The 26,437-nt window shown below is 41.5% G+C and overlaps 2 protein-coding genes and 1 non-coding gene across 3 annotated transcripts; 1 reads left to right on the plus strand and 2 right to left on the minus strand.

The window, feature by feature from the left end:
• Positions 1–12,692: 12,692 nt before the first annotated feature.
• On the minus strand, positions 12,693–13,637 carry LOC110941240. Its single transcript, XM_022182868.1, has one exon. It carries the CDS (start codon positions 13,635–13,637, stop codon positions 12,693–12,695), a length of 945 nt encoding a protein of 314 aa, XP_022038560.1.
• Positions 13,638–16,838: 3,201 nt separating this feature from the next.
• Positions 16,839–16,910, minus strand: TRNAH-GUG. The gene has a single exon. It is a non-coding gene; the product is annotated as a tRNA-His (tRNA).
• A 106-nt stretch (positions 16,911–17,016) lies between these two features.
• On the plus strand, positions 17,017–19,480 carry LOC110941739. The gene is made up of 9 exons (XM_022183403.2): positions 17,017–17,208; positions 17,282–17,344; positions 17,420–17,475; positions 17,710–17,803; positions 17,919–17,979; positions 18,095–18,176; positions 18,266–18,321; positions 18,447–18,510; positions 19,187–19,480. Exons 1-9 carry the CDS (start codon positions 17,077–17,079, stop codon positions 19,245–19,247), a joined length of 669 nt encoding a protein of 222 aa, XP_022039095.1. The 5' UTR covers positions 17,017–17,076; the 3' UTR covers positions 19,248–19,480.
• The last annotated feature ends 6,957 nt before the right edge of the window (positions 19,481–26,437 follow it).

Below are 26,437 nucleotides of genomic sequence, written 5' to 3' on the forward strand. Positions count from 1 at the left end.
TAAAGACGATTTAGAAACCGGTACCAAAGGAAAAACATCCATCTATTAAAAGTATTTATTATATTAAACTAGTAATTAATAATACCGCCGTTAAATTAAGTTCTATTCTGGCAATATATATCATTTTTTTCACCAATTTAAACGTATACTTTGACATTTTTCTTCTATTTTGGTTAACCAAATAAACTTGATTTAATAAATAGTAAATTGGACATAAATTAAATTAATAGCTAATTTTTTGCATGTGTTTTGTGTCAACGTAGATCCGTTATTTTGTTATTTTTTAAAGGTAGTTTATACATACATGATACATTGCATATGTTTTACCAAACAATAGAGTAAATAACTTTTGACAATGGCAAATTAAAATGATAATAGCTCAAAATATTGACCCCCAAAATTGTAGTCTTTTTACTTTGGACCAACTGTTCTTAGCCTCTCTTCATCAAAGCTCCACTAGTGATTTTATGGTGGACCTGTTTGAGAACTAATAATGCTAGTGAGGACTTTAAATAACAAATTATATATAACAAAAACAAAAAAAGAGTTATATGTAACTATGTTATGAAATACGGGAACAATTGAAAACAATGGGGTTGATAGAAAAGGAATGGATATGATTTGTCTTGATACATACATGCATACATACATACATAAACTAAACTAACTATAAAAGCCTATAAAACATACAATTTTTTTATAAAAAAGCCACTACCCTTTATGTACAAAAAAAACTTTTTTTCAAAAAAAATTGTACTGCTGTAGATGTGCATTATATGTATATGTTGCACATGTGCATTATATGCTTAAGGTTAGCTTTTCAGTTTAGTTTAACTTTTAGGGTAAGATGTTTAGAGATTTAGGATTAGGATTGGGTTATTGAGTGGGGGGGGGTAGGTTTTTGGAGGGTGCGGGTGGGGGTTTACGTTTAGGGATTTTTTTTTTTTTTTTGAGATGAGGGGGGGGGGTGTTTAGGTTTTTGGTGAGAGAGTAGATTTGGGTTTTTTTAGAGGGTGGGGGTTTTTTTGGGGGAGTGGGTTAGGTGATTTAGACTTTTTCGTATTAATACACATGTGGAGTACAAGTTTTTTTAAAATATTTTTTTATACATAAAACATAGCGATTTTTATTAAAAAAAATCAAAAGAAAATGGCGAATTGGAAATAAATAATCCCAACTAACTCAATTTGGCCGATAATAATCTCAAGTCAGTTATTGACCGATAATAATCTGAACCGGTCAATTTTTTTTTTTGTAAAATAGTCCGCCGTTAAAATAGCTTAGCGGAGTTAAGTTTGTTTCGGAATTACAAACCGATGTTTTAGGGCTTTTGATCAGAACGAGGATACGAGTCGATTGATGTAAAACTTACCTCGAAATTGTGTTCGAAATGGCTTGATTTTTGTTAATTGAAAGTTTAAACATCCGAATTGAAGCACCGTTTTCGTGGGTTAGGGCAGTATTTCGAGGTAAGTTTTAGCTATTCAGAATACGTAATCGGGGGTTAAAATACTTACAACGAGGCAGAGTTTCGCTAATTAGTGGGGTATTATACCTGGAAATTATTTTAGCTATTCAGAATTGAGAGAGAATCACGAGAATTGAACGGTTTGCAACTGAATGCAACGGCCCCTATTTATAGTGCTGATCAGGGAGTCTGTCGTGCCCCACGACAGATGAGGAGGGGGCTTACGAGGCCCGCGAGAGACTACGTGTCTCGTATAGGGCTACTGAGTTGACTTGCTAGCTTCCACACACGTTGGACACGTGGCGGCTCAGGGGGAGGCCTGGTGACCAGGCTGTCGCGCCCCGCGGTGGATCAAGGGTAGTTTATCGCGCCCCGCGACAGACATATTTTATTGATTTTATTTGATTTTTTTAAATAAAGGTATTTCGGGCCCACTTCTCGTATACGGGGTGTATTTTAGGACATATATGGGTGTTATAAATATTTAGGAGGGTTGTTATACTTATTGCCCTAATTTCGCATATATAACGAATATATGATCGATGATTCTTTTATTTGTGCCCTAATTTCGAATATACTATGAATAAAGGATGAATGGTAAGATCGGGATGACAGATGACGAATTTTGGAGAATCTGGAGTGATGGATGTGAACTGAGATGGCGAATTTTGAAGTCCAGGAGACGAATTTTGAAGTCTAGGAGTGTCGGACGTGGGTGTTTAGGAGGAGGTGCTTAATGTCATGTGTTTAGTAGGAGACGTTTAGGAGGAGACGCTTAATTTCAATTTTGTTATGTATTTACAGTATTGCCCACTGTTCATATTGGTTCTCGCAATAAAGGTGGTTCTCGCATAAATTAAGCTTGGAAAAATGAGGTGACATGTAGAAACGTATTCTCAGCGAAATGAGTTCTGGTCAAAACTGATAATTTAAAAAAAGTATAAATTTGGTTGATGAAGGGGCATGGTCCAAAAATCCTGCGTGAGGAGTTACAACACTGACGCGTAGGGGGCATACCAAGACTTAGAAAAATAATTCCTGACAGTCGTTAGATGTGCGCGTGGGCCCTCGACGGCACACCCAACACAGAGCTAATACAAGTACAAATAGCACAGCGAATGCTAATACAAGTCATTAGATCTAGCCAATTAGCTTGCGCTAGACCCTGATTAGACAACTTCCACGATGACCAATCATGCAGGAGACAAGAGGTACAACATGACAGTGACGTAGAACCAATCAGGTCACGCCGTTCACTGCTCCATGATCTCCACTCACAGCTGGTGACAGACTCGATAACAAGAACAATTGCAAGGCCACGTGGCTCCAATCATCGTGCGCAACCGTCTCTATACTCGGGAAACACTAACGTCTCTATACTCGGGAAACACTCACGTGGCTCATTCCGGTGAGAAAGTACCGCACCATAATAATTTTGGATCATGCGGGTTTGGATGAGGCGACTTTAGGTAATCATTTGGATCATAGGACCTGTCGAATACCCAAATCCCTGGTGACGTTCAAAGGGGTCTTCGCTGACGTCAAGATATCCCGGCCTTCGTCGCTACAAAAAGGTAAACCGTTAGCCTCGTCACGGAGGGCCCCGGGAGGGGGATCCGTGACCAAGCTCCGGCGTGAGAATAAGTAAACTTGCCGGAGAGTTGGAGGAGCTTATTCCGATGAATGTGATCACCGGAATGTTTTCTCTAAGGTGTGAATCCAAATAATGTGTGTGTGTTTAATGTATGAGAATGTTGGTCAGAATAAATGAGAGAGGAGTAAATGAGAGAGAGCTTTAAATGTGATACCTTGAATCTGCCTTGTGCTCATCCTCTTTCTCCCTTATATAACCTCAAGGTCTTATCTTCCAAGTGAGATATTTCAATGAGGTGATCCGACGGATTCTAAGAGTCTTTGGGGGGCTCAGACACGTGTCTGGCCCCCAACGGTAAGATGGCAGCTTCATTAAATGCTTCCGGCTGGGAAGTACAATTTCCAGCCAAAGATCCTTTTCCAATCGAGCAATAAATGCAGCCTGCATCTTATGATCCTAGTTTCCCGCTCGTTTTATAAAATGAGAGCCTTAATGGGCAAGGTAAGCCACTGTTGGGCTTATATCCGATTGGGCCCACGCGAGAATTGCCCAAGATGGGTAAATGGGGCAACCCATAGGCCCGTCGTCAAGTCATCTTTAGTCCCTGGTTCTAAGACCCAAGACTCATGATCCGGGGCTGAGTCACGACTGTGCAAGAAGGAGGTTAATCCTTTTGGGCTACAAATGTGGGCCCGTTTTTTACTAACTATTGATTGCCCTTTCTTCCCACTAGGCCCACCATTTCGCCGAATACTAATGGCGGGGGTTAATCCCCTAGATACACGTGCACCCTTTTTAAATTTTGAAGGGACGTGTGATGTGACGGTTTTCTGTGTGTCAGTTATTCTCTTTAAATACCCCTATTACCTTTCAAACTTCCTCTCAATTCCTTCTGGTTCTTTCTTTCTTTCCATCATACTTCTCCGATCACCATCTCTCTTTTAACCATGAGCCGCACCAGACGTTCCGCAATTCGATCAGTCTTGACAGTGAAGGACTTGAAGTCCTTTGTCGAGACTTACAACATTCCAGAGCGTTTCTCTCCCACCTTGCCGGGCCCTGATGAACCGGCTGAATGTACCCCTGATAGGATTGTCCTTTATACCTTGGCATTTTCTTCCTGTGGGGTCCGGTACCCCTTTTCCCCTTTCAAGATAGCCTTGTTGCGGCACTTCGGTGTTCATTTCTCTCAACTGCACCCTCTAGGGCTTATGAGGGTGGTGCATTTCGAGTTGTCCTGTGCGGCGGTTTCCGGCGAGCCATCTGTCCCCTTGTTCCGTATGTTCTATAAACTGATCTCTGATGGGGATTGGTTTACTTTTGCCAAACGATAGAATAGCGTGTCGAAACCTTGCTATACTTTTATGCCGACCTCCGCTTACCCTAAAGAATGGAAGAGTAGGTTTATTTTCATTTCTGCTGCCATGATACCGGAATCTCCACCGCCGAAGGATGCCGAAGCCGCTATTGAAGACAACATCCCCATTTTATCTGCTGATGAGATCGTTCAGTGGAAGTGTATGTGTGAAAATCCGACGAGGGCTTTCACTTTTCCTGAGGGAATTCTGGCTATGGGGGGATTGAGCCCTTCCTATTCGGTTCGTCCCAAAGCTTTTTTCGGTAAAAAAAGGTATCTTTTTGCCCTAGATTTGCTGTTATCTGTTTTTTGCTCCTTGGGATTTGTGCAGTCATCTGTAGTGTTTCTTCTTATGCAGAGTTGACTTTGTGGAGACTACTCCAAGGGGATTCCAAGGATGTTAGGTTTGTGGTTGGTGATGAGGTTGATCCGGGTTTGAACCGGAGTACTGGGATGCAGGTTACCGGAGGGTCTGTTCAGGCCGGAGGCTCCGCTGCTATGGAAGTAAGCGAGGGGACTTCATCTGATGGGGAGGAGAGTTCCCCTGATCCCATCCCCGTTAAGCAATCTAGTCATGACGATGATGAGGATCTGGAGATCCATTTGGCTCGTAAGAGGAAGGCTGTAAGCCCTAAACCAGCCCCCGCTCCCCGTGACATCCGACAAAGGCTCCGGAGTGCTAGCGGACAGAAACCCCCTTCTTCACCAAAGGCTGCTTCCGAACTTCCCCCTGTCGGGGTTAAGGGTTCCTTGTCTAAGCACATGCGGTCCTCCAGCCTTGTGAGTGCACCTTTGTTGGTGAGTTTTATCTTCTCTCTAGTCTGTTGCCTTACATTCGTTTTGGGAGGTTTTTGACGTTCTTTTTTCTCTGTCTGAGTAGGGAAGCTCTCATGACCCAATAGAGATTCCTACTGGTCCTTCCTCTTCCCGCGTTCGGGACAAGACTCCAGAAGTGAGCATTGCTCGTATTGCCTCAGCTTTTGAGGTTTCTCCTCATCATGCTACTGGGACCAGTAAACCTTCTCAATTTGAGGGTCTTGCTCATCGATCCCCTTTGGCTCCCCTGTTTGTTGATGCCCTTCCCTTCACCTATGTTCCTAAGTGGAAAATAACTCATTCTTCGGTGATAGGGACCTCTGAGACTGCCAGGGATTTTTTGAGTCATGTTGTTCCTCCCTCTCATAGGTTCATGAATTCTGCTTTGAGGGATGACCTTTTTGAGGATCAGTACAGCATGTCACTTTGTGAGAGCTTTTTCAGGGGTACTGGCATGTTGCAGCGGGTTGATGATTTGAGGAGGGCGAATGAAGAACTCAAGGGTGAACTCAAGACTTCCCAGTCTGTTGCGGCCGAACTTCGATGTCAAGTGGTTGAGGCTGAGCGAAAATTGCAAGAGGAGAAGGTACATAGCCTTTCTTCCCCCCCTTATTATATTTTTCCAACTGCTTTTGGATTCTTTATGATGTTTTTTGCTCAGGGGGCTGGAACTATGTTGGAGCAGAGGAAGCGAGCTTGGGAGAGGGAGATGGCGGTGTTGGTAGAGGAGAAAGAAGAGTTAGCCGCTGAGCTGAAACATCTGAAGGAGGTCGGCTCCGTTTCTCAGGAGCAGTTGAACACTATGTATGCTGATTATGGGATAACTTCTGATGATAACCAGCGGTTGGCTAAGGAGAAGCATTGGTTAATCACTGAAGGTTTCGGAGCCTTCCTTACTGTTGTCTCTCAGTCGGAGGAGTTTAAAAATGGTCTGGAGGAGGTATATAGGGCGTACCGGGATGTTGGCTATCAGGCTGGGCTGAAGGATGTGTATATTTACTCTACTCAGGGTCTGGGCAGGAAAGAGACTCCGCTTTACAATTCCAAAGCCAAGAAGCGGCTGTCTAAGCTGGACGAGGAGTTCGGAAGTAAGACCCCGGTCATTCTCAAGAAGATCCTGGAGCATCCCATGATATCAATAGATGAATTGAAAGCCCTGTTTTCCTCCGCTGGTCCCTCGTCTCTGAAGTCTTTGTCTAGGGGTGGTCCCCAGTGATTTCTGAACATTAACCTCTTTCGATATGGTTGTAATCCGGATAATTACTTACCCTAGGATACTTTAAACTTTTTTGGTGTTTGGAAGGAGAACCTTTGTGTAGGGGTTCTCCTAAGTACTTAATCATATAACTATGACTGTGTGTTGCTATCTTGTTTTTTGCTTGTTTTCTGTTGTGTTTTTTCATGTTGCAGGGGCTTTTGCCAGGGGATCAGGTCGGCACTTTCCTGAAGACCTTTGGGCTGTTTGCAAGAAACTGTGCTTTAGTCTATTTGTTATGCTTGTTGGCTTGTATGTTAGTTGTTTTTGCCGAAGTCAGTAAGGCTTCTCATTGTACATTTATTTTGAAAATAAATAAAGAGAGACTTCTTTTTGTAGTTTGTTTACAGAAGTGTGTTGTGCTTATGGTTTGTTTGATAAACCAGGATTGTCTGTTCGAGGCCAATCATTGGACAATTTTATAATGTGAGATTATATTTTTTGGTTTGTTTGTCCGTTTTCTCTGGGTTAGCTAGACCCTATTCTGCCCCACAGCCAGGCGATTGGTATGTTTGATATACCTCGTGCACATGTGTTTGTTTATTATTAGGCTTATATGTGACAACCCGCAACTTCAGGGTATTACTTTAACCTAATCATAGTTAATTAAATCATACATTCATAGCACTGCATTTAACTAGGGTTAGTTACATGAGTCTACTTGCTAACTTGTGTGTTACATGAAACGCGTGAGTTATATGCTTTATTTGTAAATTACACGAGGTTATGTGCTTTGGGGGAAAATTTATTAGTTAGGGGTGTTTAGTGTTAATGATGAAAATAAAACAAAACCCCTTAACCCTAATCATTCTCACCAATTCCAATCATACGGCAGTTGCAAGTTCTCTAATCATTTAGGGTTTCACCAACCTCTAAACTCTTGATCTTTGATCTTTCAATCTCTCCAGAGCAAACCCCACGTCAAATCTAAGGTAATGTTTACATCATACGTTGTTATTCTTATTCAATTGATCTCATGCAAACCCGAGTTCTCCAAACAATGATTCTGTGATTAGTTGATCTTTTAGATTGTTTGTAAGATGATTTGTAATTGTCTGATGATTTGCCTGTGATTAGGATCAATCCACATGCTAGAATAGTTAAACTTTAGGTTGATTCGTATGGAATAATAGGGTTTTGATCGTACTGATTTATTGTAACTGTTGCATCAGAAACTATAATTTGGCTTTGTTGATTCGATGTGTTGTTGTTTGGAGTTAACAGTCCGGGCATTGTGAAGTCACAAGGTCCGATGAATGTGTTATATGGAGTCTGAGTTTTGCCATGCTAGGTCCGAATTTTGTAATGCATGTATGGTCCGAATTTTTGTAGAAAAACATGAGGTCCGAGTTTTGTAAAGGGGTGTTTGGTCCGAGCTTTGTGGGGGTGTTTGGTCCGAATTTTATGAGGAGTGTTTGGTCCGAATTTTATGAGGGGTGTTTGGTCCGAGTTTTTATAAGGGAATGTATGGTCTGAGTTTATAAAGGAATGTAAGGTCCGAGTTTTATTGTGCTATATGGTCCGAGTTTTTGGTTGGTGTATAGTCCGAGTTTGTTGTTGGTTCAGTTAGTGTCAACTCTGTTAAATATACAAACTTTGCTAAACATGTACACTCCTGTTAAGTTGTTAAGTGGTTAACTTTAATTGTTGGTTAACTTTGTTAGTTAACTACACTGTCAGTTTATTATTCCTGTATATTTATAAACCCTGTTGAGTTATTAACTTCATTATGAATGATAACTCACAATTGTGTTATTTAAATAACCACATTAGCACAAACTGTGAAAGACAATTATGTGAAGCATGAATGATATGCAGGTGACTATCTGTTTACGTGTTACTTGATGTTAACTATCCCGTACACTTAAAGATTTCGGTTTCATGTGGAACTTTATAAACTTGAACTGATTTAGTATACGTGCATACTATAGGACTTGATTGATTATTTGTGAGCACTTAACTTAGCATACCGAGCAAACCAAGGTGAGTTCACACTCTTACTAAGGCATGGGATTCCCGGGGTAGGGAATGGGATTGGATGATTATCTGTATTTACGTTGTCATTGGAAATTATGAAATACTGACCTCGGTTGGGAAAGGTCAGTTATAGATACTGCTAGACTAGTGATACATGGGGAAGCCCCCACTACTCTTCGCACACATGCCTGTAATGGCCGCGATACTGATACTGATCTTCGCACACATGCCTGGAATGGCCGCGATACTGATACTAAACTTCGCACACATGCCTGGAGGGCCGCGATACAAATAAAACTAGTCTACAATACATGGGAAACCCCCACTAATCTTCGCAAACATGCCTGGAGGGCCGTGATATAATTAAAAACGAAACATGGGTTATTAAACAAACAAACGTTTTACGATATGAACACTATTACTAAACAACCCACTGTGAACTCGCTCAACTAGTTGTTGACTCTTTGTTACATGCCTTGCAGGTCGTTAGGTATACATGGAGCTTGCACTGGGAGGCGCGGTCGTTGTGGACAAGGATCGTGAATGCTTTGATTAAACATTTTGACATTACATATTCATACTTATGTTGGGTTTATTTTTATGCTTCCGCTAAACATTGATATTGCACTTATGTTTTGAACACCTTTCATATTGGTTTGGTTGAATTACGTTTACTTTTACTTATTACTTACATGTTCAATATGATTGGTGGCTTGATCCTGGTCAGTCACGCCTCCAAGCGGTGGTACTCCGCGAGTGGATTTTGGGGGTGTGACATTATAGTTCTACTAGGCACGTCTGCCTTGATATAACACCTGTCATTTTGTCAAAAGGGGGCAAGTGAGTTGCCTGTTTGTCATTCATTTCTTGGGGACCAAGTTTCCCCAGCACAAGTTTTTACAAAAAGTTTTATCTTGGGGGTAAGCCCCTGACTATCAGTTAGTCATTACAAAAGTGGCTCCCTGGCCGTTTTCCTAAAAGATTCTGATTCATATGTGATACTTCCTGAGCTGCATGAGGTTCCATGTTCTTGGGACCTATTTGCCCTGAAGTGTCTCCAGCTTGCAACTTCGTTTGCCGTTTGCCCACGTGACTCAGTAGGGTCCTTCCCAGTTGGGCCCTAGTTTTCCAGTGTTCTCCTGTAGGCTGGATTTGTTTGCCCTTATAACCAGGTCCCCTGGGACGAGGTTAAGCTTCTTCATCTTGGCGTTGTAGTAACTTTCAAGCCGCTTTTTGTATTTAGCCTCCCTGACTGCTGCCACTTCTCTCCTTTCTTTAAGCAAATTCAGGTTCATCCGAAGATCTTCTTCGTTCTTTGCCTCCCTGAGCTTCATTCTGGTAGTTGGTGATCCTATCTCAGCCGGGATGACTGCCTCCGTCTTGTAAATTAAGCTGAAAGAGGTTTCCCCGTTGCAGTCCTTAGGTGTGCTCCTGTATGCCCACAGCACAAACGGTAACTCCTCCAACCATCCTTTTTGTTTTCTCCCGAGTCTCCCTTTCATGCCCTTGATGACGCTCTGATTTGCTCTTTCCACCAGTCCATTGTTTTGGGCATGGGTGACGGAGGTGAATACTTGGTGTATGTGCATTTGTTCGCAACATGGCCTGAAGGGCTTTCCAGCAAATTGGACACCATTGTCACTCACCAGTTTCTTCGGGACTCCATATCTGCAAATGATGTTGTCTAACACAAATCGTCTCATCTGCTCCCCCGTTATTTTTGCCAGTGGTCTTGCTTCTATCCACTTGGTAAAATAATCGATGGCCACCACCACGTACTTAACCCCTCCTGGGCCTTCTGGGAAGGGCCCGATTATGTCGATGGCCCACTTTTGGAAGGGTCAAGACGTTGAAACAGGTATCATGGGGTGTTTGTGGCGATGTGTCATAGGTGCATGAACCTGGAAATTGTCACATCTCTTGATCTCCTCTGATGCTGTTTCATACATTTGAGGCCAATAGAACCCTGCATTCATTGCCTTCGCCACTACCGTCCTTGGCCCCGAGTGCATTCCACAAATCTCTTCATGAATTTCTCTGATCACATACTTAGCTTCTTCATTATCAACACACTTCAGGGATGGGCCTAGGTATGACCTTCCGTAAAGTTCTTCATCAATTAGCTCATATTGCAAGGCCTTGACTCTTACCTTCCTGGCTGCCCAGTCTCCCTCGGGTAAGGTTCTGTCTCTGAGGAATCTTATAATTGGTGTCATCCATGTTTCTTGTATGTTCTCAATTGTAGTTACCTCAGCTGTGTCAAGAGAGGGGGAGGTCAAGACTTCTACTTTGACTTCTCTTGCTAGGTGGTCGAATGCCACAGAGGCTAGCTTGCTGAGGGCATTAGATTTTCTGTTCCTCCCACGGGGGATGTGTTCTAGCTTAAAGGTCTTGAATGCCTCGGCTGTTTCTTTCACTTTTGCCACGTACCGAGCCATGGTGTTGTCTTTAGCCTCATACTCTCTTTGGTATTGCCTGACCACCAGCTGTGAGTCAGTGCTAGCTTCAACATGCTTTGCTTTCATATTTTTGGCTAACCTCATCCCCGCTAAAAGGGCTTCATATTCTGCGGTGTTGTTGGTGTTTTCAAATTCCAGTCTGATGGCATAGGTTAGCTCAACCCCCTCAGGACTGATCAGTGTAATGCCCGCCCCACTACCTTCTTCGCTGGAGGCCCCGTCTGTAAGCAACCTCCACACTGCCTCATCTTCCTTCTCTTTCTCTTCCTTTTCTAAAGCTTCCCACTTTAAAAGTTCCTTTTCTTCATCCTCAGGGACCTCTGCCAAGAAGTCGGCCAGTATTTGCCCTTTCATGGCAGTTCTAGCTTTAAATTCCAAAGAGTGCTCTCCTAATTCGACTGCCCACTTGGCCAGTCGCCCCGACAGCTCCGGCCTTCTTAGCACTTTCTGGAGGGTTGATATGTCATTAGGGTAACCTTGTGTCCCTGGAAGTACCTCCTGAGTCTTCGGGACGCGAAGACGAGAGCTAAAGCTAACTTCTCCAGGGGCATGTAGCGTTCCTCAGGACCCTTGAGGGTCCTGCTGATGAAGTATATTGGTATCTGCTTCCCCTCTCGTTCTACCATTATAACCGCACTTATGGTCGTCTTTGAAGCAGATAAATACAACAGCAGATCCTCCCCGGGCACCGGGGTGGCTAGAGTTGGGAGCTTACAAATATAATCCTTCATTTCTCGAAAAGCGTTTTCTGCCTCAGAGGCCCATTTAAACCTGTTTGTTTGGAGGCAGTCCTTCAGCACCTTCGTGAAAGGAAGGGTCCTGTTAGCTACCTTTGACAAAAAACGGTTCAAGATGATTAATCTTCCATTCAGCTGTTGAATGTCTTTCAGGGACCTGGGGGATCGCATTTCGGCCACGGCTTGAGTTTTCTCTGGGTTGGCTTTGATTCCTCCCTTAGTAACTACTACTCCCAGGAATTTTCCTTCCTCTACCCCGAAGTAGCATTTCCCAGGGTTCAGCTTCATATTCACATCTTGCATGGTTCGAATAGTCTTGGCTATGTCATCTATCATGGCCATTTCAGTTAAGCTTTTGATAACAATATCATCAACGTATACCTCCAGGTTTCGTCCTCGTTGTTCTCTAAAAAGGGCATTCATGAACCTTTGATAGGTGGCACCATCATTTTTGAGCCCGAAGGGCATTTTGGTATAGCAAAATGTCCCTTCGTTTGTGATGAAGGCGGTCTTTTCCTCGTATTCCATTGACATCTGTATTTGATGGTATCCTTTGTAGGCATCTAAGAAGCACTTCAGGGGGTACTGGGATATGGAGTCCACTTGGACGTCTATCTCTGGGAGGGGGTAGCAGTCCTTGGGGCATGTCTTGTTCAAATCTTGAAAATCAATGCACATCCTCCACCGTCCGTCTTTCTTCTGGACCATAACCGGGTTGGCAACCCAAGATGGGTATTTCACTTCCCTTACTATTCCGGCTCTCAGCGGCTTCCTGATTTCTTCACAGGCGGCCCTCCTCTTACTGGGGCCCATACTCCGTTTCTTTTACCTGACTGGCTTTGCCCAAGTGTATGTATTGAGTCGGTGTTCAGTTAAGCTCCTTGGAATTCCTGTCATGTCTCCGTGTTGAAATGCAAACACATCTATGTTAAGAAGGAGCAACTCCTTAAGAGAACTTTTACACTTGTCGCTCAGGTGACTTCCCACTTTGATTGTCTATTCCGGGAACCGGTCACAAAGGACCCATTCTTAGACCCCGTCTTTTTGGGACTTCTCAGGTGTCTTTCCCTCAGATACAGAAGAGACTACTTCAAACGCAGACTTTACCCAGGCCAGGCCCTTTGGTGTTTGGAACACTAGAGCTCCATGCGGTGTTGATGCCTGTGCTTGCAGGTCCCCAATCCCCGGTCTTCCCAGGATTGCATTGTATATTGAGGGTGCTCGGACCACTGTGAAGGTTAAGTTTATAGTTTGGACACGATCCCCGACCCCGACTGTAAATGGGAGTTTGATCTTTCCCAAAGGGTGTGACACGCTGTTGTTGAAACCTACTAGGCGGATAGAGTCCTCCTCAAGTCTATCTCTTACGTCCCTGTCAAATCTGAGGAAACAGTGTTCATTGATTACTTCTACCCCGGATCCCCAATACACATGTATTCTGGCCACCTTGTGGCCGACTATTATGGCTGAGATGTTAAGGGGGAGTCGCTGCACTTCGTTTTCCTCCAGGTGTGGCATCAAGGTGGGAGCTTTCATGCGGTCTGGTGAGCCCAGAATCCTGGCCTTTACACTTCTAGTGGTATCAAATTCATTCCTCCTTCGGTTCATGTCTACATCTGCCCTTCCAGGCTCCCGCACATCTTTCCCTTTGCGATCCCCTCCTCCTTCCTTAATCTCCTTAACCAAGTGAGCCAGTTTGCCCGTTTTCACCGCGGCCTCTATTTCCCTCTTGAGATACATGCAATCATCAGTTTTATGACCGAATCCTTTGTGAAAGTCACAATACTCGTTCAGTTGTGCTTTTGGCCCGGGCTTTATGGGTGGCAGTCTTGGGAAGGAGCTCTTCACCCTCTCAGTGGCCAGTATTTCACTTGGGGTTTTGGTGAGAGGGGTGAAGTTGTCAGAGTAGAGGGATGAGCCTCTTCCCCCGGGCCGATATGGGGAATGCGAGGGCCTCGCTCTATCATGCAACATTCTATCAAAAGCTGGTTTTCTTGAGTAAGGTGTACCTTTTTCGGGAGGTTTTGCAGCTGGGTTGGTTCTTCAGGGCGGGGTGTCCATCTCTTTAGGTTTGCTAACTGTGTCTTTGCCTCTGACAAAGGCTCTGACTCTGTCCATGAGGTTGTCAAATGAATGTTGGAACTCCTCCCCCAGCTTCTCGCATAATTGTGCATGTTTCAGCCCGTTGATGAAACTACTGATCTTCATGACCTCCGGGACGTCCTTGATGTTCATGCTTTCCTTGACGAACCTTTCCATGTATTGATCTATTTGCTCATTGTCCCTATGCCTTATGTGCAGGATTTCGTTTGGGTTCTTGACCACTTTCCTTTGCTGACCAAAGTTCCTAAGGAATTTTTCACTTAGCTCTTCATAGCTGTCGATCCCTCCGGGGGGAAGACTGTCAAACCAGAGCCTGGCTCCCTCCGTCAGGGTCTGCACAAACATGTGGCACTAAACCGGCATGGGCCACCGTCCCAACTGCCCTGCACCCCTGAAGGCATGGTGATGATCCTCAGGATCTCTAGTCCCGTCATATCTGTCAAAGTTGGAGGTAGATTTGTCTTAGGGGGCATAGGTGCTTCAGCGATTCTCCTAGTGAACTTTGAAATTTGAGCTAAGTCCTTAGGGAGGTAGGGTTGATCCAGACCATCACCGTCTTGATTTTCCTTCTCCTTTTCTTTTCCCTTTTGTCTCTTCCCTGTAATGAGATCTTCTCTCTCTTCCGAGGACATCTGCCTAAGGGCCGTCATGAAAGTCTCAAGTGGGTCATTTCCACTGCTCTTATTTTGTGGATCCACCCCCTCCTGGTTGGAAGGTGTGTCGAAGGAGAGTCTAGCCCTGAGGCTGTCAAGCTTTTCTTGTCTTTCTAAATCCTCGAGACACTTTTTCAGTTTCTCCTTGTGCATGGCAACGATATCTGGAGTGATGGATTCCTCCCTTTCCAGAATTTCCACTTGATTCTCGTTTTCTTCTTCATGAGTTATATCTTCCACTGTGACCTTATCATGGTCGTTTTGCACCGTCAGGATAGTACGTGAGCTGGGTGGAGTGGTCATGTTGCTGTTTGTGAAACAAGTTATCTTTAACGTCGGAGTTCAGTGTGGAAACACCAGTCAGGTTGGGTCCCACGGATGGCGCCAATGTCGAATACCCAAATCCCTGGTGACGTTCAAAGGGGTCTTCGCTGACGTCAAGATATCCCGGCCTTCGTCGCTACAAAAACGTAAACCGTTAGCCTCGTCACGGAGGGCCCCGGGAAGGGGATTCGTGACCAAGCTTCGGCGTGAGAATAAGTAAACTTGCCGGAGAGTTGGAGGAGCTTATTCTGATGAGTGTGATCACCGAAATGTTTCCTCTAAGGTGTGAATCCAAATAATGTGTGCGTGTTTAATGTATGAGAATGTTGGTCGGAATAAATGAGAGAGGAGTAAATGAGAGAGAGCTTTAAATGTGATACCTTGAATCTGCCTTGTGCTCATCCTCTTTCCCCCTTATATAACCTCAAGGTCTTATCTTCCATGTGAGATATTTCAATGAGGTGATCCGACGGATTCTAAGAGTCTTTGGGGGGCTCAGACACGTGTCTGGCCCCCAACGGTAAGATGGCAGCTTCATTAAATGCATCCGGCTGGGAAGTACAATTTCCAGCCAAAGATCCTTTTCCAATCGAGCAATAAATGCAGCTTGCATCCTATGATCCTAGTTTCCCGCTCGTTTTATAAAAGGAGAGCCTTAATGGGCAAGGTAAGCCAGTGTTGCGCTTATATCCTGTTGGGCCCACGCGAGAATTGCCCAAGATGGGTAAATGGGGCAACCCATAGGCCCGTCGTGAGGACCCGTGTTCTACTTCGGACATGCGTGTTTCTTCCTTCCTTCACATGTGGGCTTCATTACCCAATTCATGGCCGGAAACCGCGTGGTTTTTCTATTGGGCCACCGATTTTGGGCCTTCTCATCTTCTTGATAACGGACAAATTTATTTTCTTCAGAAGATGCCATTTGATTTTCTTGATATTCCACTCTTCACTTTTCCAAGACAAATTTGTGAATTGTGATTAATCAACTTCAATACAAAACCGTTGCTTTAATTATAAGTTTTCACTACAATTTTTTTATTTTTATTTTTTATTTTGCAACTTGTTGCAACCGAATTAGTAGACACCTCCAAAACTTGCACCAACGTAAAGGTCTTTTAACCCACTTAGTTATTGTCCACATGAAGTTCCTAACCTTGATCCAGATTGATTCTTCTTACCCAAGGGTAAAGAACAGTTGAATATATTATCATCAATAAATACCATCGATTCTATGATAAGTCCACAAATGCAATACCAAAATCAAGGTTTTGTGGTGATTAACTAAAGCCATGCCACTATTAAACAACACCATCCATATTTTTACCAATACCATCCATATATATATTCTCTCATGGAATATTATGTTAACACAATTAAACTTCAACAATATTAACGTTGATGAAAACGTTCTTATCAATGTCACATTTTATGTGTAGCATAGTTTTGGTTTGGGAATGTTGATGTATACCCCACCTAGAGTCATACTATTGATTTGCATATATTTTTCAACTATTTAACAATCACATTTGACATGTTAATATTACTTACCGAACACCATACACCATATAATCTTTATATGATTTATGCCCCTTAACGTGTCTTTACACAACTTAGATACACCTTTCGGCCATGGCCGCGACACACACCAGTCAAGAGGACCCAAAACCATCACCAAAACACTAGATTTAATTCCAAATATCAAAAACACAAGATTCCACTTCCAAAATGTGTTTGATAACGCTTCCAAAAACTTTCATCCAAATAAACAACTTCTACATTGAGGATCCAAGATCAGTGGTCGAAAACCCAAATGGTCAACTAAGAAAAATTCAAATCCAACGTCCCAAATTTAGCTTCTTAAGGCAGTGATCAAAAACCAATTTCAAAAGAGAAAGGCGAAAACCCAAATTTAAAAGTGAATAAATTCAAATTCAAACAAAAAAAAAACGAAATCTTGTGGCTCACTTACCACAGTTCAATTACTAAACTGTAAAAAAGATGAATGTAAGTTAAAATATTTCACAAAACGCTTAAAAAATCTGACAAAAAAACTTAAAAGAGGTATTGTAAGCATCTTACAAAAAACAAAAAGAAATGTGGCTGCTGGGATTCGAGCCCAGGTCTCCACGGCCACAACGTGGAATTCTTACCACTAAACTACAGCCACATTGATGTTAAGGCTCACAACAATAAGCTCTTTAACTATATTGCTTGTAGTTGTTATGTTTGTTAGCAATTGAATCAATAGTTAGGGCAAATTATCGTCGTCGTCGTCTATCATATCAAATCTGTTTGAATAACAGGGGGTTGGGTTTTATTCTCCAAGCTTGAAAATGGCAGGATTGAAGACAATAATCAGCACCGCTAGCATCTTGTTAGCATCATTATTCTCCATGATCCCGTATTCTGCAGCTTACAGGCCCGGTGACATCGTCCCCATGAGCAAAATGGGCCAATATCACTCCGTATGTACATCTTCTCCTTCTACTCCTTGATAATATTAACTGAATTTCACAGATCTTGTATTTGATTTGACAGTCAAGAACCGTTTGGCATGATATGATTGGTCGCCACTGCCCGATCTTCGGTGTAAATCGTGAGGTAGTTTTGTTGAATTTATTTATATTATGCTTTTACACTTCATTTTATTAATTTGAATGAATGATGTTGTTATAGGTATTGGTTCCTATCTCTAAACCAACTGGTTACACTGGAGCTGATCCTTACAAAATGTGAGACTCAATTTCTTAAAGCCCTAACTCTTGTGATAAAATTAATTATGTTTCTTACAGCAAATGAGTCATAGGTAATATTTTAAGTTCTGGTTTCGGGTAATGAGTAACGGTTACCCCATGGATAGGATAGGATACGAGACACAATTTTATAATCGTTAGTTTTGGTTGGATTAATGAAAAATGCTTATTATAACCAATCTAACTTCCTCCGGAATGAATGAATAAATGTAGTTCATTTCAAGTTGGAAAAGAGAAGTATTATATCCCATGGCTGCTTGTAATAAACCGTAAGAGCTCCGAGGTTCCAATGATCGATGTGCATTTGGTAACCTTCTTCTTCTACAAGGAAAATCATTCTTTTCATTTTAACCATCCCACACCTGTGATCGATATACCTACTGAGTATTTGTTTAATGCTTGCTCCTTTGCAATTTATACAGAGGTACTCAGCAAGTGATTTTCTCGGTGTCACTGCTAAGGTTATCGACATGCCACATCATTGTATGTCACCTTCTCTTTTACTTAACGTCGTTATCATTTACCAAGTAAATCATTATTTGATTGTTAGGCATTCATAAGTTGCAGTTGATATGTATCTTGAAATTTTACTGATCAGATGTGGAGCTTCATCCTGATATTGGCAAGCAGTTTTGGGATCCACAAACGTGGCCAAAATATGTGCTTGTTAGATACACATGGTTAGTCATTTCTTTATAATTTATGTTTCTGGTCCTCCGTCAAAGTTGAAGAACAAATATGTGTTTTACTAATGTACGTTTATTTATAGGGAGGAACAATCTGAAATAGATGTTGCTTCTGGATTCTATGTTCTCTTTGGATCCGGTAATTATGCTTTCATTTGCATACTTGTAAAAATAAGATTTTGGGCTTTAGAAAAAAAGAATTCAACCTTTTTTATTTTTATAAAATAATTTATTTATATAAGTTCTCTTACAACTCATGATCAGGGCTGCTCATGTCATTCGTTCTTTCTATATACATTCTGCAGTCTTCTCGCGATAAAATAGAAAGGTAAAACTTCAGTTTTCTTTATCTTCCTATTTGCATGCTTAATTTCTTCATTCAATGGTAATATTATCATTAGATGTGGCAAAAACATTGGGTTGGGAACATCCCAAAACGAGTATTTTTTTTTTTTTTTGAAAACCAGTCAAGACATGTTGATTTCTATTCATAGTTTTGAATCTTATAAATAACTTTTTGTATTAAAACAAGATTAAAATATCATAGAGTTTAAAACAGTATTATAATTGTTTTAATAAAGCCACTCGTCTCATGCTAAACCCATATTTTTGTTAGTGTCAAATGCATAAACCCTAACCCTGCCTACTTATCTAAACATGTCACGTGTAGTGATCTAGTTGTAAACATGTAAATCGGGTTGGTGAGTTGTAAAACATTGGTTAAACGGGTGGTTGGTTGACCTGCATAATTAAACCGGTTACGGGTCAACCATTTGGTTAAACGGGTTAAACATGTAACCACACAACCTATCTATTTAAAAAGGTCAACCCGAGCATGACCCACGGACCTGTTTATTAAACAGGTTGGATATGACAGCCAAAATTTGTTTTTTTTTGTCATGTCAGAATTTGTCACCCGTACTATTTATATTTATAAAAACCTGAGCGTGGGACTGCGAATGATAACTAGTTAAACTAACTTTCTACGCTGGTTCTTATTCCAGGTTTGTTAGAGAGACGGTAGCGGAAAGTAGCATGCCTGGGGGAGTTGCAAAAGTTGAATGATTGCCTACAAGTTTGATCTTATCCTTGGGCTATTGAAAGTCATCTTTATACTTGTGCAAGTGATTTAGTTAGATCTAAGAACCTTTGTAATCAAAACTAACCCATGTATTGTATTTTTGTGTTGGGAAGTAAGCACATAAAGTTTTTTTTTTAAATGGATGATGACAAAACAGATTAACACACCACATGTGGGAATTGTGTGTTAAATTGACCTGTTTAGAGGTTTACATTTCTTTTTTCTTTTGCCAAACCGGTTTAGGTTGGTCCAAGCTGGTCATGACCAGTTTGAGTTTGAGGCCAAACCGGTTCAGGTCGTAAACCAGTCTTATAAGAAAATGGTTGAACCCGTTGAAACCTATTAAAATATCAAACCTGTATTCAAACATGCGGGTTGGGTCTGATTGACCCGGTTTGGAGGGCTTCTTTAGACCTCTAGACCCATCACATCAAGCAACAAGATGTGTTTTTGTTATATGTTATTGTGCGTATATTTCATATATACACACGTGAGCGTGTGAACACACAAATGGTTTTTTTATAGGCACTGTAGAAACAATTTTAAACTATTTGATAAACAATCCAATTGTAAAGATTAAGGGGTTTCAGTGTTGACCTTTTTGTGGGTTGAATCTAGATCTACCAATTTCTTTAAGAATTAATCTAAGTGGCTGTTTGGTAGCGCCTCTGAATGGTCTTTCTCTTAATGGAACCATTAAGAATTTTACTAATAAGAAGATAGAAAAATGTGACATATGATATTTACCATTCAGATGTTACCTTTTAACCATTTAGACTTGAGATTACCTCTTATTCATTCAGATGTTTTAAACCATTAAGAGTTAGCATCTGAATGGTCATTAAGAGGCTACCAAACAGCCACTAACTTTTATTACTATTGCTATGTATTTTTTAAGTATACGATAGACTAGAGAATTATATCATTTTGATTTGAGCATTCTTTTTAAGCTTTTTTCTGCGAATATTTCACATAAAAATAATCAAGTTTAGGAATGTTTCAATTAGGTCATTTGTAAAATTTTCTATTTCTAATTAGATAATTCAAGTTTATTTTTATGTTTTAATCTTATATATTTTACCTGAATACTAGTCATTAATCCTACATGACATTTTTTATTTTTTTATATGATGACATTATTTAAAAATGCCAACATGATTTAAATAATTACAAAACATTTAAAAAATTGCGAAAACTTTTAAACAAGTTTGAGAACTTTAAATTGAAAAAAAAGAAAAAAAAATGTATTTTTAAACTTTTAAAGATTTTGCCAATAAGTTTTAAAAACTTGCCAATATTTGGCGTTTTTAAAAATATTCTACAATTTTTTGAAAATAAATCAGATCATTACTCATAGCCGTTTGGGCTAGCCGTTGGCCAAGGCGGTTACCGCAATGCAAATCAAATTGTAAAAAAAACTGACTATTTTTTTACCTATAAATACTCACCCCAAACATCAATATTTTTCATATCTACTTTCTTCAAACACAAATCTTCATCCAAAACCAACCCAAAAACCGAAAATGGTTCATTGGATCGAGGAGGAGGAGCTAGCGCTAGTGACGTCAATCGTTGACGCACAACGAACGCTACGTCGTGGTCAAACCGCCTACTGGACACGAGCGTTTCAGGAATACCAACAACATGTTGGAAACGCGCGTCACAACTTGAACGCGTGTCAACATAAGTGGCGGGTGCTAAAACCGCACCTGGATCGGTTTAAAGCATGCTTTGACCATGTGTGTCACACCCCAACCGTGGTGGAATCATCGGGGCGCGGCAGTAAGCGAATCAGATTGCTCAAGAGAATCCATAACAACTATTTAGTGACAATATTTAAAGCGTTCATTATCCCATACTAATAAACAATACATCAATAAACAATCATACAGATTTTCATGTTCTCTCACACAATACAAATCTGACAACCTAGATTTATTGTGAGTTTCTAGACTTTCTAGTTTGATTTCGAGATAGCCTGCGATTATCCTGCAACATACATTAAAGTGACGTCAATACAAAAGTACTGGCGAGTATATAGGTTTGACATGGTAAATAAAAATAGATAGAAGTGCTGCGAATTTCCACATACATAAATGAGACACACAACATATATACTACGAAACAAACACTACCAGCTAAGTCACTCGATGCAAGCTAAGGTGGGACGTCGCGAGTAAAAGTCCTAGTACATATATATCAGGTATCACGTGTAAATATGTACGATAGTAGTTCGCAGGTGATAATAGTTGTGATAAGTGCGTTTTTAGATATGAACGTATGTTACACCCCAAAGTGTGTTTAAAGCGTTAAAGGGGGGGGGGGGTCAAGTATACTCACAGTAGGTGTTTAACAAGTAAACACAACTTGATTAGATTTATTGAGAGCGCATCTGAGTTAGCCTGATCACAGACGATAGCGTAAGCGTTGAACAGCGTGTAACAGTGCGTTGGGTGTGATGTTGGATCGGATGGTGGTTCGATCGGATGACCGTTCGATCGGATGGTCATTCGATTGGAGAAGTGTGTTTGTGAATGTTGAACTTTTGAAGTTTTCGTTGTAGTATAAGTAAAGTCATTCGATCGGATGGTCATCCGGACGGATGACCGTTCGATCGGATGGCAATTTGTTTGATTTAAAAGTTACAAGGAATCAAGTCCCCTGTCCGGATAGTCATTCGATCGGATGGTCATCCGATCGGATGACTACTCGGGTGGAAACTGATATTCCTTGAAGTTTTGCAAAAATTGTTTAAGTGTTGAAATGATCAGTCACCTAGTCGAATAGCCGTTCGATCGGATGGTCGTCCGACCAGATGGCTATTCGATCGAGCGACTATTCGTTTTGAAAACTTGCGAATACACTTAAGTTAGAAAGTTTTGCGGTTTGATCAAGACGGTGTAACACGTGTTAAACAACATAAACCATATCAATTCCAAGTCATCCGACTGGACAGGAATCACCCCGTTTGATCAGAACCAAATGTTCTTGATGGAGCTTCATATTCAACCCGTGAATCGGTCGTCTCTTCGATAGAAATCCATTCTCAGTCAGATTCTCCACTAGAGTACGAGTAGAGAGCCTGAACGAGCTTAGATTCCTTCGGTTTTGCATAGAAGAGTGTAAAAGAACATTGTATCAGTTGAAAAGTGTTTGGATTTAGCTTAGTTTTGTGTAAAATCATGTAGAAATCCTTGAGATCCGAACCGTTATTGATGAGATGAGGTCACACTTCAATGTTCATAAGAACTCCATGATGACGTTACCTTAGAATGGCCCAAATAAGAAGATTTCATGGAGGAAATGTGAGATTTGTTGGGTGATGATGATGAGATAGTGTGTGCTGATGATAAAAGTACAAGATTTAGGGCGAGATACTTACGGAATCGCTAGAAATCGAGAGAAAAGTGCTCGAGAGCGTGCTGGTCGGATGAGGCTATCACATCAACAGTTGATGTGACAAGTGGGGTATTTATAGGTGAAAAGGGAAGAAAGGCGGTGCAAAGGCGATGGGTCGGATGGCCATTCGATCGATCGGATGGCCATCCGGACAGATGGCCATTTGATCGAAGGTTCATTCGACCGGGTAGCTTGTGCGAGTTGGTTTTCCGACTTTTGCTTCATTCGACTTGTTTTGTTGCGTTAAGCATTGTGGACACATTAAGCGTTTTAGCGATATAAGTAGCGTCGTGTTAAGTGCGATAGATTGAGTTGCGCGTGCCTGCGAGTGCGGGTTTAGATAGTTTCAACACCTTTTATTATTATTATTATTATTATTATTATTATTATTATTATTATTATTATTATTATTATTATTATTATTATTATTATTATTATTATATGACAGGTCATATCATAAGTAATTGCGTTTGAGTCTGCTTTAGCGTTGCGAGGCATCACGACGATCGATGGGGATCGCTTAAGTTACTCACGTGATGTCGTCATTAGCGTGATGGCGTTGCATCACGACGACCGATGGGAGCAGCTTAACTATCCACGCGATGTCATCGTGAGCGTTAGTGTATGCGTTGTGATGTGTGATATATATAGTGTGCGAAAATATGCGAGTATAAGCGAAATAGCGTTGTAAGCGATATAATTACATTATAATCCGAATCTCTGGTGCTAGGCGTAACGAGTGTAGCGAGAGTAACAAGCACGAAGGTGCGGGTTGTTAAAGTCTCCCCTGCTTTATGAAATTGCGTCCCGAAATTAATCCACAAGAAGGGCTGCGAGAATTGATGCGAGTGAGAGTAGCGATAAAAGCTAGCGAGATAAGCGGAGAGTGAACAATCGAGCGGCGATGAGCGAAAAGCGACGAGCGACGAAGACGTTTAGGGGAAGCAGAGAGCGAACGAGCGGTCATTCAGGGTTTCACTAACGAGTGTGTCTTGGCAACATAGAGTAAGCGATTTGTATGACCACATGATAGTCTTCCACGAGTTGGCGATCCAAAAACGTTTTGAGTTCTCGAAAAGTTTGTTGCAAAAGATTTTAAGGAAAACTTGATTTAAGAAAATTACCTCACGATATGGCGTTAAACTGTGTCGATGTTGTAGGATCGTGTGTCTGACCCAAATGAGTCGATCAGAGGAGTTTTACTTTGTTTCAGGTGCGGAAAACAAGAAACAATGGTAGAAACAACTTGTAATTCACTTTTAATACTGATTTGATTAATCTGACAACAAATACAGTTAAACCTCACACCGGCAGCACTTCGGTATGGAATTTGGAAAACTGATACCTGATTTTGCTTTAAATGACCTATATATAGGGTCTTGATTCCGCTCGTAATGACACAACGATAGTTGGAGCGGAATTAGAAACATGTGATTCCGCTCGAAAGTGTCGACATGACATTTGGAGCGAAATTAGTTGTAGGAGCGAAATCAGCCTCTTAAACACCCTAGACATGCTACTTTCTCGTACAACGTGCCCTGATCTATACAATCTAATCTAAGACTCGATACAAGACGAAGTCGACAGATGTATGCACCAACAGATGTTCATGCCAGCATCGTAAGAGAGTTTTGTTAGGTTGTAAAAAGATGTCGAAAACTCGAATTTTGAAAAATTTCTTATGACGTGGTGTTAACTAGAGTCGATCGTTAAACCAACGTTGTAAGAAAGTTTGTTTGTCTAGAAAAGGTTTCAAGTTTTAAATAAAATCATAATTAATTTTTTTTTTACTTTTTTTTCCTTTTTTTTTATAAAAATTTTGCTTTTACAAATAAATTTTAACAATACGATAAGGTAGCGTCAGGCCCCACATGGCACTTTTCCATGAAAGTTCAAATAATATGACTAAAACACTTATATATAGGAAGTACTAGCGGCGTATCCACCATGCTCTAGTCGTATTGCCTCTGTCTCGTGAAGCGGTGTCATGCATGTCGACATGGTACATATAGGTTTTCGATCCCTTGGTCCAACGATGAATGGTTGGACCAAGTTCCAGCGATTGCGAATGTCGAGGTAGCGCGAGTGTTGAGTGCGAAGTGTGAGGGCGGTAAGCGAAAAGCAAGAGACGATAACTATATGCGATAAACACCAAGCGATAAGCGACGAGTGTTAGGCGAGTGACATGCGAAGAGCGAGAAACGAAAAGCGATAAGCAATATACGTCAAGCGGAAAACGATACGCGGTACACAGTAAGCGAACGGTGAACAGTGATACACGAACAGCGATACGTGATAAGCGATAAGCGGTGTGCGTATAGCGATACACGGATAACGATGAGTGATAAGCGATACACAAATAGCGAAGAGCGATAATCGATACACGATAAACGAAATGTGAATCAGTGAAAAGAGATAAGCGATAGCGTTAAGCGTTAAATCACCAATAGATAACGTTTACGATGCGATAGCGAGTGTGCGATTGCGTTTGTGTTAGACTTACGAATAGTCTATCGATGACGCGTTAGAGATGCGATGAGATGTTACGCCTGGCGAATGAGTTTAGCGTGTCGAAAATAATCACCATAGTATAAAAGTTCTAATAACGTTCAACTCCGCATGGCATTTTCTTCACAAGACTTTGGTTAGCATGAAGAAGCACTTATATATAGGAAGTACCAGCGGCGTATCCACCATGCTTCCACCACACACCTCTGCCCCGTGAATAGATGTCACATTTGTCGACATGGTCAAGACGCTTATATATAGGAAGTACCAGCGGCGTATCCACCAAGCTTAACCATGCTTTTAACGTTATGGCATCATTGGAACTTATTACGATCTCCGTGCACTGACCAAAATAATCCCGTGTGCACCCGTGATTAAGTTGTTCCTTGCATGTTTATCGTAACTCCTTTCAAGGACGTATAGTGAGGGTAAAACACATTATATCGTGATATAGTAATATAGTATATAGTATTAGTATTATCGTGTTGTGCGATCTTAGACTAGGTGTATAAGCGAGGGAGAAAGAGAGAGTCAACGTTGCTACGAGCAATTAGAATAAGTACACACAAGTTTTCAGCGAATATAACATCATTACAAGATTATTCTATGCCTAATCGGTGATTGGTGTTTGTAGACTCCTGCTAGGTTCGTGGTTGCTGCTAGTGGTGTAGACTGCGTTGGTGGTGCGGAGAGTACTAGCGTGCCTTAAGTTCGTGGCCCTGTGCGGTAGTGACAGGTATGGTGACCAAGACAGTTGCGGTTTGCGCAATAGCGACAATCTGCTTCTGCCAGGTGGTAGATACATTTGAAACATAGGGGATGAGTTCCGGTGTAGGCGCGCTTCGAGTGAACTGGAACTACTTGAAGAGGTTCTGGTTGTGACAGTTCAGTGGTTGAAGAGTTTGAGCTCGAGGTCTTTCGTTTGTGGCTGGGCATAACTTCTTGAGGTGGTGCGGTGTCGTCGGAGAATTCGTCTGAGGATTAATTGGAAGAATCGTCGGAAGAATCGATGACGATTGCTTGATGAGCCTGTTTGCAAGGATTCTTGGAGAAGAATCCATCCAAGACTCGTTTGTCGTTGATTTCTACGGCTAAGCGGTAGGTTTCTTTGATGGTAGCAGGTTTCACAGCTTCGACAAAATCGCCCACACATTCAGGCAAAGCATGGATGTACTTCTTGATAGCCTTTTCCGAAGTGTCGACTTGGCTTGGGCAGATGATGCTAAGCTGTTTAAACCTTGCTGTGAGGCCTGCGTTGTCACCATCG

This window comes from Helianthus annuus, chromosome 1, assembly GCF_002127325.2.
Source record: "Helianthus annuus cultivar XRQ/B chromosome 1, HanXRQr2.0-SUNRISE, whole genome shotgun sequence".
NCBI lineage: Eukaryota > Viridiplantae > Streptophyta > Magnoliopsida > Asterales > Asteraceae > Helianthus > Helianthus annuus.